This window comes from Curcuma longa, unplaced genomic scaffold (genome assembly GCF_044706935.1).
Source record: "Curcuma longa cultivar G26 ecotype Majalengka, Jawa Barat unplaced genomic scaffold, ITB_CL_G26_1.1 contig_22569, whole genome shotgun sequence".
NCBI lineage: Eukaryota > Viridiplantae > Streptophyta > Magnoliopsida > Zingiberales > Zingiberaceae > Curcuma > Curcuma longa.
The window spans coordinates 325-16130 of record NW_027431940.1 but is presented as its reverse complement, the minus strand read 5'-3'; the positions used below and the strand labels follow the sequence as shown (position 1 = coordinate 16130).

The 15806-nt window shown below is 35.1% G+C and overlaps 1 protein-coding gene across 2 annotated transcripts; it reads right to left on the bottom strand.

Moving 5' to 3' along the window:
* Positions 1 to 6900: 6900 nt before the first annotated feature.
* Positions 6901 to 15338, bottom strand: LOC141817930 (DNA replication complex GINS protein SLD5). Of its 2 annotated transcripts, XM_074705540.1 has the most exons (9): positions 15005 to 15338; positions 14372 to 14657; positions 13579 to 13701; positions 13418 to 13497; positions 13217 to 13326; positions 8573 to 8648; positions 8328 to 8494; positions 7197 to 7288; positions 6903 to 7027 (listed from the first exon to the last, which is right to left on the bottom strand). In XM_074705540.1, the coding sequence occupies exons 2-7, from the start codon at positions 14552 to 14554 to the stop codon at positions 8395 to 8397; spliced, it is 672 nt and encodes a 223-aa protein (XP_074561641.1). In that variant the 5' UTR covers positions 14555 to 14657; positions 15005 to 15338; the 3' UTR covers positions 6903 to 7027; positions 7197 to 7288; positions 8328 to 8394. The 2 variants fall into 2 exon arrangements, with proteins under 2 accessions (XP_074561640.1, XP_074561641.1); XM_074705539.1 differs by having other exon boundaries at positions 6901 to 7288.
* Between the last annotated feature and the right edge of the window lie 468 nt (positions 15339 to 15806).

The following is a 15806-nucleotide window of genomic DNA, read 5'->3' as shown; positions in this document are numbered from 1 at the left end:
TTACACTACTTTTGTTGTTCTTGAGATGTTGTAAATCACCACTTGTTCCATTTATTTTATTTTATTTTAATTATTTTCGGCAACCTTTCGAATAGTATATGGTATATCATTGTTAAATTAGCAATGTTTTAGCGTCGTCAAACTAATTAATAACAATTGTACCAATGGAAAGTTCTTGCCTAGTGATTTTCTCTATGTTTTTTTTTGAATAATGCCGATATTTGAGTCTTAAGCTCAATTAGTTTGGGAGAATGATGACCTTCTCTGATTTGTCCATCAAATAAATTTGAAAATACGAGCGATTACTCATTTAGTAGTCAACGTTTTATATTTTTTATTTCATGGGAGGAACATATATATATTATAGAATCTCGTGGAAGGGTGGATAAATAGTGATCTTTAGAGGCAAACTAATTTATATTAATCAACTTTCATCATTAAAATGATTGATTTTGAACGTACTAGATTTCTTTATATTTTAATTTTTTAAATGAGACATCTTATCTCTTATTTATTAACCAATTTTCACAGTAGAGAGCTTTTTTTTATATTAATCTTCTTATTTTCTAAAAAAGTTTATTCTAATGAAAATCTAATCATAATATAAATATTTATATTTAATTATATAATTGCAATAACATATAAAAACAAATTAATCAAATCAAATTTAACCATGTTAAAATAATTTTAATCAAATCTAACTATTTTAATCTAACTGTGCTCTCTATATAAATTATTTTAATCAGGTTAAATTAATTTATTTTTATACATTATAGCAAAACAGTTGTTGCTATATAATGAAGTGTTCTTTTAACTTTTATAATAAAAACACCATTTTAACGATTCTAATAGTTAAAAATGCCCTTTTAATTTTCACCATAAAAATCATGTAATCCCTAGAATTCCGGAGAGCTAGATTGATGTACACATATAAATCTTCCAAGTAGTTCTGCGTGCACGTCCCTTGCATGACTTATTAGTAGAAGCTCTAGAGCCAATTATGTAATGATTGATAAAATACTTTTGTATCATATTTTATTATTAATAAAGATATTATTTTTTGTTATTATACTTACTTTGTATTTGTGCCTATAGCCGTCAATTTGGGTTAGGCCCGCTGGGTTGGCCCGCCCTGCCAAGTAATTTAGGCGGGTTGGGTTGAAATTTTATCAACCCATTTTAAGATGGGTTCAGATGGGTTGGCCCGCCTAGGCCCGCGACTCGTGTGGGTTGGCCGCGGGTTGAGAAAGTTTATTTATTTATTTTAAATTTTAAAATTAAAATAGAAAACTTAATGAATGAGTGAGTTTGATCCATTCAAATTACAATTCAGGTTTAAAAATTATAATTCAAACTTAAAAATTTCAACTTAATCATTTTAAATTATAATTTAAACTTAAAATTTTTAATATTTTTTAATTTTTTAACAAGCCCGCGGGTTGGCCCGCCTAACTTGCGGCCCGCCTTGAGTTGGGTTGGGTTGGAGATTTCCCAACTCGCCAAGTTGGTGGGTTGGCCCGTCCCGCCCCGCCATATGATGGGCCTGTCATAGGTTGGCCCACCCCGCTATGGGTTGACCCGTTTGACAGCTCTATTTGTGTCAAATAACTAAGTATAATAATATCCTTGAGTAGCTAGTTCTAATCTATATCATATCGATTGTTTGAATCGATAGTGAGATGATATAGAGAACACTACTCTTAATCATTCTTAGTCAAGCATTAATATTCAGGGACGATGTTAATGCATTAAGACTAGCATGTAGGTCAACTGGAGGACTTGATCTCACAAATCATGGATATGAGATATCAAGTTGACACATTGGTATACATTAGAGAATGTATACTGAATTGATTCGCCATGAGAAAGTTTTATGGATTATTATATGAGTGTCATAAACTTTTTCATGTGACTATTGGTATGAATAGTCCTTAGACCTGAAGTCATTACGATTCTCTACATAAGGAGTTATGTGCTTTGGTGTCGTCAAACGTTACCCATAACAGGGTGAATTATAAAGACGAACACTGGGTATATAACGAATTATGCGGAAGGATGTGAGTGATGTAGATGAGATCTATCCCTCCCATATAACGGGAGTGATATCTTGCGGCCTCTTGATAGAGTAGGACCACGAAATGCATGTCCATGCTCAAAATGAGTCAATATGAGATATTGAGTTCATTTGCTTGAATGAGTTTACTTGGGAATCAAGAAACATAAATATTGATAAGAGGATGACACGGTCTATGCCTCATTGATCAATCTAAATATCGATGATAGAAGGACATGATCATATATTATCATAGTCACGAAGGTTATGTCGAATCTCGACATTTAGATAATAATAATGCATTGTTAGATGTCACTCGTTGCTTATGTTTTTAAAATTGATTTTAGAAACATTGCCAACGTTACAAGAACCTATTGGGTCACACATAAATAACACTCTATTTGGAGATGAGCTCATTTTAGTTTGACTAAAAGAACAATTAAGTTCATTGGATGACCTAGACTTGAGTTAGACTCAAGTTAGTTGAATTTGAATTAGACTCAAATTAAACCAAGTTGATGAATGAATTTGATTCATTATGAATGATTAATGTGGATTAATCATGTATTGAAGAAGAGGAAGTTATCATGCATGATTAATAAGATTAATCATGCATTTGATAAAAGAATACCAAAAGCCTAAAAACCTTTGGTATTCATGGTATGAGTATAAAAGAGTTTTTCTTGCAAAAACTCATGGATGGTTCATTTTTCTCCTCTCCTCTTCTTTTTGGCCGAGCTCTACAAGAGAGGTTGCTAGCACAACCAAAGTCTTCTCCAAGAAGTGAGTGTTAGTGTGGATACGCATAGAGGCACGGACACTTGAACGTGCTAGAGATCTAACAACCTTTGGACGAGCAAAATAAATAAAGGGCAAGCATTAAAAGTAAATCCTATTAGATAGGATTTCATAGATCTAATAATAGATCTAAATTTGTATAGATTTTTTGCATGGATCGCTCGAGGGATCCTATTTTCTACTGTAAATTTTTATTTTATTACATAGGATTCCTAACATGACTGAGTGTGTGAGGTATTTGGAAGTGATATGGGTGTCCAAAAACATACACAGTGTCCATGAAGCACACATGCAGGAGTGTGCAACATAACACCCCTATATATATAGAGAGAGAGGAGTGATATCTTGTGCGTCTTAAAACACACGACCGTGTACGACATCAGAATCGAGATGCCTGAAAAAATTCCAAGCACTTGGAATAGTAAATAGTATCATTATATATATATATATATATATATATATATATATATATATTATATATATATATTTTTTGCATAATACTATAACCTAAATCCTAAACCCTAAAGAAAAATTTTTAAATGGCTTAACCGTAAGTAAAAAAAATAAATAAATAATTTTTTTATTTTTTTTTGTGTTTAATACTATAACTCAACATCTAAACCCTAAAGGGAAAATCTTAAATAGCTTAACTGTAAATAAAAAATATAAAATGATACGATTTACTGTTTTGGCACCTGAAAAATTTCGAGTGCCCCGATTCAGATGTCGCGCACGGTCGCGTATTTTAAGACGCATAGGATATCATATATATATATATATATATATATATATATATATATATAGAAGTGATATACTGCGCGACTGATCCCTCCGCGCCCGTGCGCGGCCGCAATCAGACTGTCTATCGCGCGATCACGAGCCGCATCCGACGGTCCAAAGCGCCCGTGCACAGTATGTCTCCTCGGACCTCCGCCCGCTTTCACCGACGTCGACACGCCGTCCGGCCATCGTCGGCCGCCGGACCGGGCCCGATTGACGCGTAACTCGCCGGCACGTCAACCGGAGTCGGTCCAGCGGCCGGAGGTGGCCGGAAGGCCCCCGATTTGGCCGGCACAGTAGCAGCCGGACACTTTCCTCGGACCTCCGCCCGCTTCCGCCGCCGTCGACACGCCGTCCGGCCACTGCCGGCCACCGGACCGGGCCCGATCGACGCGCAACTCGTCGGCGCGTCAACCGGAGTCGGTCCGGCGGCAGGAAGGCCCCCGATTTGGCCGGCACAGTAGCAGCCGGACACTTGCGGCCAAATTTCGGCCGGTTTCCGGCCAAATCGCGGCCGGAGACCGGGGGGGTTTCCCGCACCTCTTATCCTGCATACCTCATGAGCACCTCAATTTTTTTTCATTTTAAAAATTTATTTGTGCTTAATACTATAACTCTAAAGTTAAAACCCTAAACGACTTAATTGTTTTATCCTGCACACTCGTGAGCACCTAGTGTTATATTTTCTTCAAACTTTTTTTTAGAATTTAGAGATTAACCCTAATTCCCTAAATCTTAAAAAATAAATTAAAAAAATTAATACTAGATGCTCACGGAATGTATAAAGTATGATGCGTAGGATAACATTAGTAGTGGTGATGTTTACAACATCTCATGATTACACAATGATATTATCCCCCCTCTCTCTTTCTCTCTCTCTATATAATATAATTGTGTCATTATTGTAGCAAAAGGTGGAATCCGCCACCTCAGCGTCTCCGTATGATTGACCCCACAACCATCTATGAAGAAGTAAATGGAGAAGTTGCAATTGGTTACTATGGGGAGGGCAATTGTCTTAACTTCGCTGAGATTCAACCCTACCCATTGTAGCAAGTCTGTCTCATAGTAATTGTTCCGGTTGAGAAAAGCATCTGGACACGTCACCGGACCTTCCTCGTTGTCGGTGTGGAACAGGAAGATGGGCTGAGTGCGACAAGACCTTCAGAACCTACGAACACAGTAAGCGTGAGTAGGAAGGCTAGGGGGTGCCCCGGCGCGACCACTCCGACGCTCAAGTTAAGAACAGCGAGAGGAAGAGGAAGATGAACAGTAAAGGACTTGAGCATGAAAAGGGTAGAAGAAGTTACTGCTGAGGAGGGAGTGGTCGTTTTAAAGGGAGATGAGCGTGTATACCTGTCACGTCATCATTTAAGGAATATCCCATCAAGATTAATGAGGTGTCAAGAATAATCGAGTTCCTTGTCCCATCGCCGGTAAGGAGCCATCTTGTCATGGCCCGTGCGGGTGTTAGAGAGATGGCGGTAATAAATGGGGGTGTGGACTTGTCAGAAGTCGTGATGGGATATGCCGAGGCACTGTAGGGCGCTTCGTCGATTCGGCTTGATAAGAGGTCCGCATGATGAGGGCGGTGGCCACCTAGCAATCTGTGGCATGCACCCATTCGGCGCTACAGCCGAATGGGGGTGTAACCGAATGGAAGTGCGGACGAATGGGCGATTCGGCCACTGAGCGGGCTGAGTGGGTGATTCGGCCACTGAGCGAGCCGAATAGGCGATTCAGTTATTGAGCGAGCCGAATAGGCGATTTGGTCATTGAGCGAGCCGAGTGGGTAAACGACTCGGCTCCACGCGATTCAGCAGCTTATTTGCTTCGAACTGAATGGGGTATCAGTCGATGGTTCTTTAAGCGAGAAGAGAGAGAAGAGACTTGGTCAATCAAGTCAATAGGTGTGGCTGGCTAAGCCTTTGGGGTGAGACCAGGATCAGACTCGAGTCTAACCAGGGAGGCCTCTTGGATTGTCCCCGTAATAGTAATCAACTTAATTATGTGTTGAGAGCTACAATTGTGTCATCATGAGATGAGATGTTGTAAACATCACCACTTGAGATGTTTTAAACATCACCACTTGTTTGATTTATTTTATTTTTATTATTTTCGATGAATAGTATGGTATATCATTGTTAAATTTGTAATATTTAGTGTCATCAAATTAATTAATAACAATAGTACCAGTGGAAAGTTCTTGTCTAATAAATTTTTTTTTTATGATTTAGATATTTAAGTCTTAAGCTCAACTAATTTTATGATGACCGATATTTCTTCTAACATCAATTGAATAAATTTAAAAGTACAAACAACTTCTCCCTTAGAAAGATAACATCTTAAATTTTTTATTCCATTGAAAAATATATATATTGAAGTATCGTAGCACCTACGAGGGACTGATAGTGATCTTCGGAGGCAAACTAATTTGTTAATAAACTTTCATCATTAAAATGATTGATTTTGAACATATTAGATTTCTTTATATTTAAAAAATTATTTTTGATTTTTTTTTTAACGAGACACCCTAGCTCTTATTTATTAATCAATGTTCAAAGTAGAGAGCTTTTTTTTATTTATCAACTCTTAAAGTATAAATTAAATACACATCAATTTGGACCTTCTAAATAAAATTTTTAAACCTTTATATTAATCATTTTATTTTCTAAAATAGTTTATTCTAATAAAAATCTAATCATAATAATATAAATATTTTTATTTAATTAAATAATTGCAATAACATATTAAAAGATTAATCAAATTAAATTTACCATATTCAAATAATTTCAATCAAGTATAAATTAAATTAATTTATAAAGTTGTTGCTACTAATAAATAAAAAATATAATGAAGTGTTCTTTTAACTTTTATAATAAAAACGTCATTTTAACGATTCTAATAATTAAAAATGACCTTTTTAATTTTTACCATAGAAATCATCTAATCTCTAGAATTCTGGAGAGCTAGACGTACAGAAATCCTCGAAATAGTTCTATATATATATATAAATTAATATCATTATATAGTCTGATGCCTTAGAATATTTAAAAATGCCTTAGAATATCTAAAAAAACAGTCTAATATACGAAACTCTGATTAATATAAAATTTAAAAAATATTTATTGTACTCAATCTTATTTATTATTTTCTAGACTCAAATTTGTATTCTCTATATGACACGATAACAACTTTATTATTGCACCAAAACTCCGCTTATACTTTAGAATATTGCTAAACTTTAATCAGACTCTATAATCAAACCAGACTCTACAGAATTTTATATCAACACAAATTTAAACAAGTCTACTACTCATAATTTTTCCCAATCAACACACCAATGCACAGATTGTGAGGTTCATCAACAACGACCAGTGGAATGGACTGCTTTAGCTGTGGACGTAACAGCAAAAACAACAAATATATATGACAGAAGCAGAAAATCGAGGATACCATCGACGACGGATGTTTAAATTGCATGAACTGGGTTGTTTCTGTAACTCAATATCCGATGAGCTAACTATAAAGTTTAAATTAAAAAAAAAGGCATATTAGAAATTACATCGATGGTGAGAATCCAGTTGACAATCTGACAAGATGCAGGAGCTGATGACCGATCCAGGAATGTGTTGCTAGTCCAAATCCATCAAATGCCTGCAACAAGTAGATTCGGATGATCTTAGCCACGATCTAAATTATCATGTCCGAACCATTAAATTTTTACATGATGAAGGAACCAAAGACCTTAGAAATAAATGAATTCCTTTTTTTTAATTTGATTATTTTGTAAAGATTTGTTGTGAACTTAGTTATTAAGTCTACACCAAAAATTTACAACTGGACAACTTTAATTTGACATTTATATTTTATAAGAAAAAGTTATATTGATTTTTTTTTTCTGTTGCAAATTTAGTTCAACCAGAACCAAACCAAGCCAAACTGTTCCAGTTTAGTTTACAAATTTATATGGTTTGGCTTGGCTTGGTTGCTAAAAATGGAATAGAAAAATTTTAATTTGCCTAATTTGGTTTGAACCTAATGGGCACCTCTAATTGTCTTCAGCGTGCCAGTGTTATTGAGAAAAATATTGAGTCTACTATGTTGGGTCCTTTGCCTGTGCACGAGTTGAGGGTATGAACATAATCGACTACTTGAAACAGTTAAAAAAACATAAAGGATATCAGAATATAGGAGTTCTTATACCCCTCAAAAACTTTTTTCTCACAAAATTTTCAATTATTACAAAGAATACAGTGAAAGATAATTTCTAACTTCATATCTCTTATCACACTCGAGTCAAAAATATTAGTCTTGCCCAAACCTCTAGTTAAGTAAAATCAAAACCTAACAATGTAAGGATAAAAAGTGGTAGCTGGTAAGGGCTGGTGAGCTGTGTTCAGTTCGTATAAATCCTACAAGATTCCTAGAAATGTAAACGTATTTATGAAAGACAACTTTAAATGGAATCACGTAAAGAAAAACTTAGTCAAGTAAATAAATACTACAAAGACAGAAGAGATGATAGTCTTATTTATCATGAGACGAACAGGGAAGAGCAGCATTTTAATATTTTTTCATTAAAAGCATATGCTAATTTTTAAGTGCTTAATAGAATCACTAGGACAAAAGACAGATGTTAGATTATCTTAAAAATCTAAAGGCAGTAAACAACATACAAAAGTAAGGCTCTCACCAGATCCTTGAGCAACTCCCATGCAAAGAAGGTAATTTTTTGCCCTTTATTTTCCATGAGACTTGAGTCACACAAGATCAATCTGGCCAGCCTCCACTAGACCTTTTATTGATTTATAACGGACGACATTTAAGTCATCAGCAACCAAGTCAATAATCTCATCCCCGCTACAGTCAATTAAGTACAAATGAGCACAAGATGCACATATGAGAACAACATAAATGAAGGTTGTCTTAGATAATTACACGTCATCCAGCTGAAAAGCTCCAACTGCATCCTTGGTCTTGCAAAAGACGAAGGTATCTAGCTGGGGCTGGGGAACTAAAATTTCAGATGAAAAATCAATTTAGAAATGGATGGTTAAAGGAAGACGTAATTGATCAATGTAAAATTAAAACTTGTGTGTGTGTGTGTGTGTGTTAATAATAAATAAATAAACACAATGAATTCTTATTCTGACTGGAAATGGCTGGTGCCAGTTATTCCTTCCATGGTCCAAAATCAAATATCAGGATTAGGGTGAGAAACACAAGAGATGAACAAGGTGGGCGAGAAGGAGGTCGAGAGGGCGGTGATGCAATGCAAAAAAGAGCATTGCAAAAAAAATCAAACAACTCAATTCACCAAAAAGAAAATATATTATTAAATTAGAAGTTGAATTAATACATGAGGTCTTAATCCTTTATGGACACAAATCAAATCATCTAAAAACTCTTATCTGTAAAAAGATAATAAACTTTTAACATCTCTTAGAAATTAAAAAAAAAGAATTAAACTCTAAAATTTTAAAGGAAATGTCTAAATTTATCCTTAATTTTTGAACTATGTCATTCTCCCTAACCAAGTATACGAGATTCTCCTATCAATAGATGTATCATTCTCCCCGGCCAAGGAGAGCTTGACTCCAATTGTCATTTCCAAGAATAAGTTGTAATAATTAAATTTACTAAACGTGATTTCTTCAATATTTTTTCTTAGGTGGCCAATCCAATGAGTGAAATTGGTGGGTCTTTATCTTTAATTTATTCCTTGAAAAGTTTATTATTGCCTTTTTCTTCAAATGTCTTCTCTAACTAATTAAGAATGGTTGTATCTTGTCTCATCTTGATTTTATATGATGAAGCCTAATTTTAGTTTCCTTTCTATTCAATTGCCTCATTCCAATGAGTAAGAAAATCATATGACTGATCTAGAGCTAAATACTTTCTCCATGGTTCTCCTGCAACAAAATCAACATGCATGGCTCTCCTACATCAATATCAACATGCAAAAATAGAACCTTGAATGTCTCCTAGTTGTTTAGCATACAATGTAATTGAAAATTGAGCTAATGTTTACATAAATTGATGAATTTACTAAGTATTAGCATATTTCTCACATAATGAATGGTATAATGAGTGCCTTTAGGGAGTAACTATGAAATTGTTGACTACTTTATAATAGTCATTACTCAGTACAATTTTAGTATTGGTGTGTGTCTAGTGAATAAAAGTAGATGAGAAATTTTCTAGGCCGACAAGCTTTAGGGTCATGAATAACTATAACCAAACATGTACCAAATAAAGTGTTAATTGTTTTATGAATTAAAAAAAAAAACAGATGTCCTACATCCTTGTATGATTATTCTTATTTTGTTCTGTGTCTTCTTTTGGTCTTTTAGGATAGTACGGTAGCATTGTAATTGTAAGGCTAAGTAGAATTTTGTCAAAAGTTCTCTCTCATGTGCTCAGTGAAATCTTAGTCTATTGGATAAAAGTAGAAGAAATTAACTCTATAAGATGACAAATTTTATAGACATGAACACTTACCAACTAAAATCTTAATTGATTTATAATGGTTATCTAATTTTTAAGGCTATATTCTGATTAGTAACATGTTGAACATTCTTTAAAAAAGACAAATTAACAAGCGGTTCTTCTAAGATTATAACATCAAGGCACTCACTTAAGGTGTCACCGGAAGACTCTTTTTTAAGGTCAAGTCATCGAGGAATATTCTATAGTCAATCATCAATTGAATCTTTTAAGGTTAAATCATTAAAAGGATCTCTATGCTTAGGTCAATAGAGGATTAATTTTCTACGGTTAACTACTATAGTTCAATTATACATTTATGAGTTTTAGATAAGTTGGGAGCTTTGGTTGTTATTTTCAAAGTATGCATTCCTTTTCAATAATCTACTTCCCTATTCCCTTTTAACTTGAGAGTGTATTTTTGGTCTGTGATGTTCTAGATGTAGAGTAGTAATCATTCTCTAAAGTTTTCATACTTATGCTCAAGTACAATCCATTTGGCTTTAAATAGCCCTAGTCTATTAAATGAAAATAAGACGCATTTCCTTTGAATTTCTAGTCTATGTAATAAATCAAAGAATCAAGCTAAATTTCTTTGTTAAGATCGCAGTGCCCGCATAAATTTTCAAATTAAGACCAATCAATGTTTCCTTCTCATTTCAAGCCATTACCAATGGTTATTAGGTGATTTTCCATATCAATCTAAATTAGCTTGAACACTACTAAAATTTCTTACCCGCTCTAATAAGTTTATATTTGGCAAATCGTACTCGTTAAATAGATAATCATGTCATGATAAACAAAGTAATTTTTTATTCCAATTAATGAATCAGAAACATATTATCATTTTCAAAAAAATGACAATTTTTCTCAAAACATAGGGTAATGTGATGGCCAATAAGAGTCCCTATTATCTATAGAGTTCCATGTCTAGAAACAATAATATTCATTAAAATTATTCATATGATCCACTTTAATTTCCATAAATTTAAGCTCGCCATTTGAATGTAGTTGCTATAACTCTCACTTCTAAAATTTACATCTCTCATGTCTTGGTGATAATAATAGTATTACCACTCATAAACATATTAACAAAATAAAATAAAGATGATGGATGACAATAAAATTTAATTAGGGTGATAGCAGTGCGGCAAAGTAATGCTCAGAAAACAAGCTCATGGCTGCTAGGCTTGAGTCACAGGCAGCAGCAAAACAATACCAAAGGAAATGGATCAAATAGGATGACTTATGGGTGGGATTCTGATCAAGTTTCTGTTCATGGAAGGCACATAAGGTGCCTTGGTAGAACAAAACTCAAATCTGACATCGGAGGGGGGTTGGCTCACCAAGGAACTCCAGCATCAATATAAATTGACGTGACGCGAGAGAATCACATAAAAAAGATTCAAACAGCTTAGCTCTCTGAAGAGGAAAATATTAAAAATTAGAAGATAATCTAATATATAGGATCTTAACCTCTTTTCTAGACTTGAAATAAGATCAAGTTATCTAAAGGCTATCTTATCTCAAAAAATATAACCAATTTTTAATTTATAGAAATGCCCAATTTTATCTCTAAAAACTAGGAGAGCACCTACAAAATGTTGATTTTGTAATTGGCAATACCTTGCAAATCATGTTTCACTATCCTTCCTTTCCCCACTTGGCCTCATGTTGAAACACCACTGTGCTCCTAATTTCATCAACAAATTCCACTTTCATACATCTTTCAATTTATTTATATTAAGAAAGGAGATTAGTTGCTCTCTTTCACTTCAAATATCTTGTCTTTCTCCTCACTCAAGTAGATGTGAGAACTTTCCTCTCTCACTATTTTGACATATCCTATTTTGATAGGATTATATAATAATATTTAAGTTTACCCTCTTGATAGTTTTTTCCTTTTATCACTTCAAAGAGTAGACGTAAGAACCATGATATCTCTTGCCTTGCCACACTCTCCATGCTCCATCACCAATTTCCCTTTCATTTATTGCAAATTAATTTCTCTCATCAAGAATATGCTAAAATTTTACTCTTTCTTAATTTAAAATTTCATTCATGTTTGAAACCTTTACAAGTCGATCATACTTAGTCGGCTAAGGCTTGGTTGTTATTAATTGTTATTGTTTGAAAACTTTAAAACAAAAAAAAGCAGCTCGACGCACGAAGTTCCCGCCAATGCAGGGGCCTGGAGAAGGATCTATTGTACATAGTCTTATTCTGCATTGCAAAGGTCTATTGTTGTTTGAAACCTTTACGAGACTAAAATCTTTTTTGAAAGTGTAAGCGATATGAAATTTGACCCATTGCATAGAGCCTATGTGGTATGCAAGGGCATTTGTGGTCCATATTAAAAAATTATTTATATTGACAAAATTGCTTAGCATATCTACAAGAAAGTATACTAATCAATTTATCCAATTAATAATTCCTGATAAATAAGTAAATCATACAATGTAAAATACATTATATAACAACCTACACTATGTGGAATAAATATACAAATCAAATTGTTGGGTTTGATCCATACAAATAATTCTATGGGACTCTTATGTTTTGTGTAACAAGTCTAGCACCAACTTGAAGGGAAGTGTAAGAATAAATTATTTAGTTCCATACAACCAATTAGGTTGTGTTAATTAATCACATGTTAAATTCTTTTCTCTATAGAAATGCCCTTCAGTCAGAATCCAGCTGACTTATGGGGTCCTTGACTTGCCAATAGAAGTGGCAGCTCATAAGTCAAGACCCAAGGCATGAATATAGAAATCTAGCATTTTCATGAATGATGGAATGATGAATTTCTTTATAAAACTACTGTTACCACAGCATGAATCATAAGGCCATCTTAGTACTAGTCCTTGGAAAGAATCAGTGGTTTCTAGGAGCATGTGGAATCTGAAATGATTTTGGCACCAGCATAGGAACTAGTCGCAATGGTGAACCATTAGACATCAAATGAAACAATCCCAATTATTGTTTGACAATCAATAAAAGAATACTTAACTCCTAACATATCCTCAACCTGAGCACAAAGAAGTAGGTTGCAAGAGTAAAAAATTTGAAGAAGTACAATTAAATACAACATTATACCCATATCATCTTCATCACTTGAGATGGATTGTTTCAGAATGGACTGGTATCCATAAGGCAACCTTTCTAACACTGATTGGTTAAGATGCTTCTCCATTATATCCATGCACCTTCAAAATGCATCACCATGTAAAATCACCAAACCAAAAATCATAAACAGGTTATTTCTTCTTTTGAAAAAAAAAACAGGTTTATTCCTACCTTTTTGTGAACTTCTGCTCTTGCTCAGACAGTTTGTTCCAGAGGTCAGTCTTCGATATGTGGATCATGTACTTCTCAATCTGTATTTGTTTTTCTTTAGAAAGCCTTTTGAATAAAATATTTTGCTGTAAATTTTCATGAATATCTGAAGCGGTGATTACCTTTTGTAGACGAATCCGAAGATATGATCTCAGAAGAAATAAACTGCGATCCAAATCCATTTGGTAAAGCGAAACAATGAGATCATCAACACCATTATCCACAAATTCCTCCACGGTTTCTTCCTAGGATAAAGATACACAGCCCATGATATTGAAATTAAAAGCGGTATAATAAAAACTAAGATATGTTACTTAACAGTATACTTTTAGTCATGCTTATTAATGTGCTTGTACCTTAAGGATTAAGCACTATAAATTCAATTTTCAACACATTTCCATCATTCATCTAGCAGCTCATAACAAAATGCATTTTATTGATCCTCCAAATAACATATTATCAGCTGCGACGATTTACCAAATTCTCAGAGCAGAGTAATTACATGCTTCCAATTTAACCTGAAAGCGAATCTAAATAAGAAGATTATATTTCCTACACTTTGGAAAAGTGCTAGTTCCATTACATTAGACTAGGACCACCATGATTCTATGAAAATTTTCAGTTAAATTACTAGTTCCATTACATTAGACTAGGACCACCATGATTCTACTACACGCAACACGTAAAGTTCTCAAGTGCTCCAGAGATAAATATGGCACGAGAAATTAAACCCTATCACACTGCATTTGGAAAAGGAAAAGAGTTTTTCCTACATCTACTCAGAAATTAAATTCTCATTCTCCCCCATTTTGAGTTTTCACTCCATCCATTAACTAAAACAGAACCAGAACATCGTATCAGACCTATTACAGAAGATTAACCATTGGTTACTTCGCCAATAAATAAATTACTCACTATGAGCTTAATTTGCTCCCGGATGCGGAGGACGAGGGCGGCCTCGAACTGGAGGATCTCGGGTGCCGCCTTCTCGTTCCGCCATGCCCGTTTGAGTAGCTCCACGTCCGTCGTGGCCGCCAGCAACGATTCGTCCACTTCCGCCTCCGCCTCCGCGCTCCACGCCCCAGACCCTGATGCCATTGCGCTCGCGAACAAGAAATCCCGCAGTAGCAAGCTAGCAGAAGGGGGAAGATCGGGATTTTGGTATTTAAACCGGTCGGGACTTGGGCGAGAACACCATTATCTACACATAATATTAAAATAACTCAAATAATCAGAATATTACCCAATAAGAATAATAACACAAAAAATCTAAACCTATCTTAATAAGGGAACAATCAAAGTTAAAATCTCATATCAACGTCACCTTAACCTCTAAAATATCTAACCCCCAATCCATACAGGTACTTTCAAAAAGGAAGTACAGGAGAAACTAAATCCATTTTTCAGCAGTACTCCATTCTACAGAAGTACAGAAGAACTCAATCCATACCTCTTTGAACTAAACCTAGAACGCAGAAGGTAATGGAATCCTACCAACGCAGCAATTTGTCTTTGCAAACAAATGAGCCTAAAAGAAGAGATTTTTACCGTTGAGAAAGGAAGGCTGCTCCGCTATTCAACAGAGAAGGAGAATCGGGGCTCTCAATCGCGAAGCCTCAGAGAAGAAATCGCCATGTGCGATCGCCGGCTCACGGCGAGCTCTAATTGCCCTCGTGAAGGTGGCGCTGGTCGCGGAGAACCAACCGGCGGCGGCGATGAGCAGAAAAGAGAAGAGGGATCGCTGGTCCTCTCCACACAGGCGGGCGGAGAACCAACCGGTGGCGGCGGTGAGCAGAGAAGAGAAGAAGAAGAGGGATTGTTAGTCTTCTCCACGCGGGCAGGCGGCAGGCGCCAGGCGGCAGGCGGCGGCAAGCAGGCGGCAGGCGGCGGCAAGCAGTCGGCAGGCGGTGTCACAGGGCAGAAGGTAAGGTGTCGCAAGGCAGAAGGCGTCGCGGTGTTCCGTGCTTTCGCAAGAAGAACCAGGATATAAAACAGAGGAACGAGAAAGTTTCCTCAAAAAAACCCTAATTTCCCTTTTAAACCGACCGAATCGGTTTTATCTTATCTTTGGTTCGGCTATAACTTAGCCAAATTAAGTCCAAACCAACCCCAGTTTGAATCAACGTAATCCTTATCTTCATATCTATTCATTAGATTTAGTTCAAACTCGATCCATTTTTTTAAATTTATTTAAAAAAATTTATTTTTAACATACTTTCTCTTTACGGACTCAAGATAAAATTTGTAATTTTAGAATTGAGAATAATTTTCAAATTTCTATAACAGTCCAAAAGGTTAGGATCATTTAACTTATTGGTGTCCAAAATTATTAGTAAATAATAAAATATCA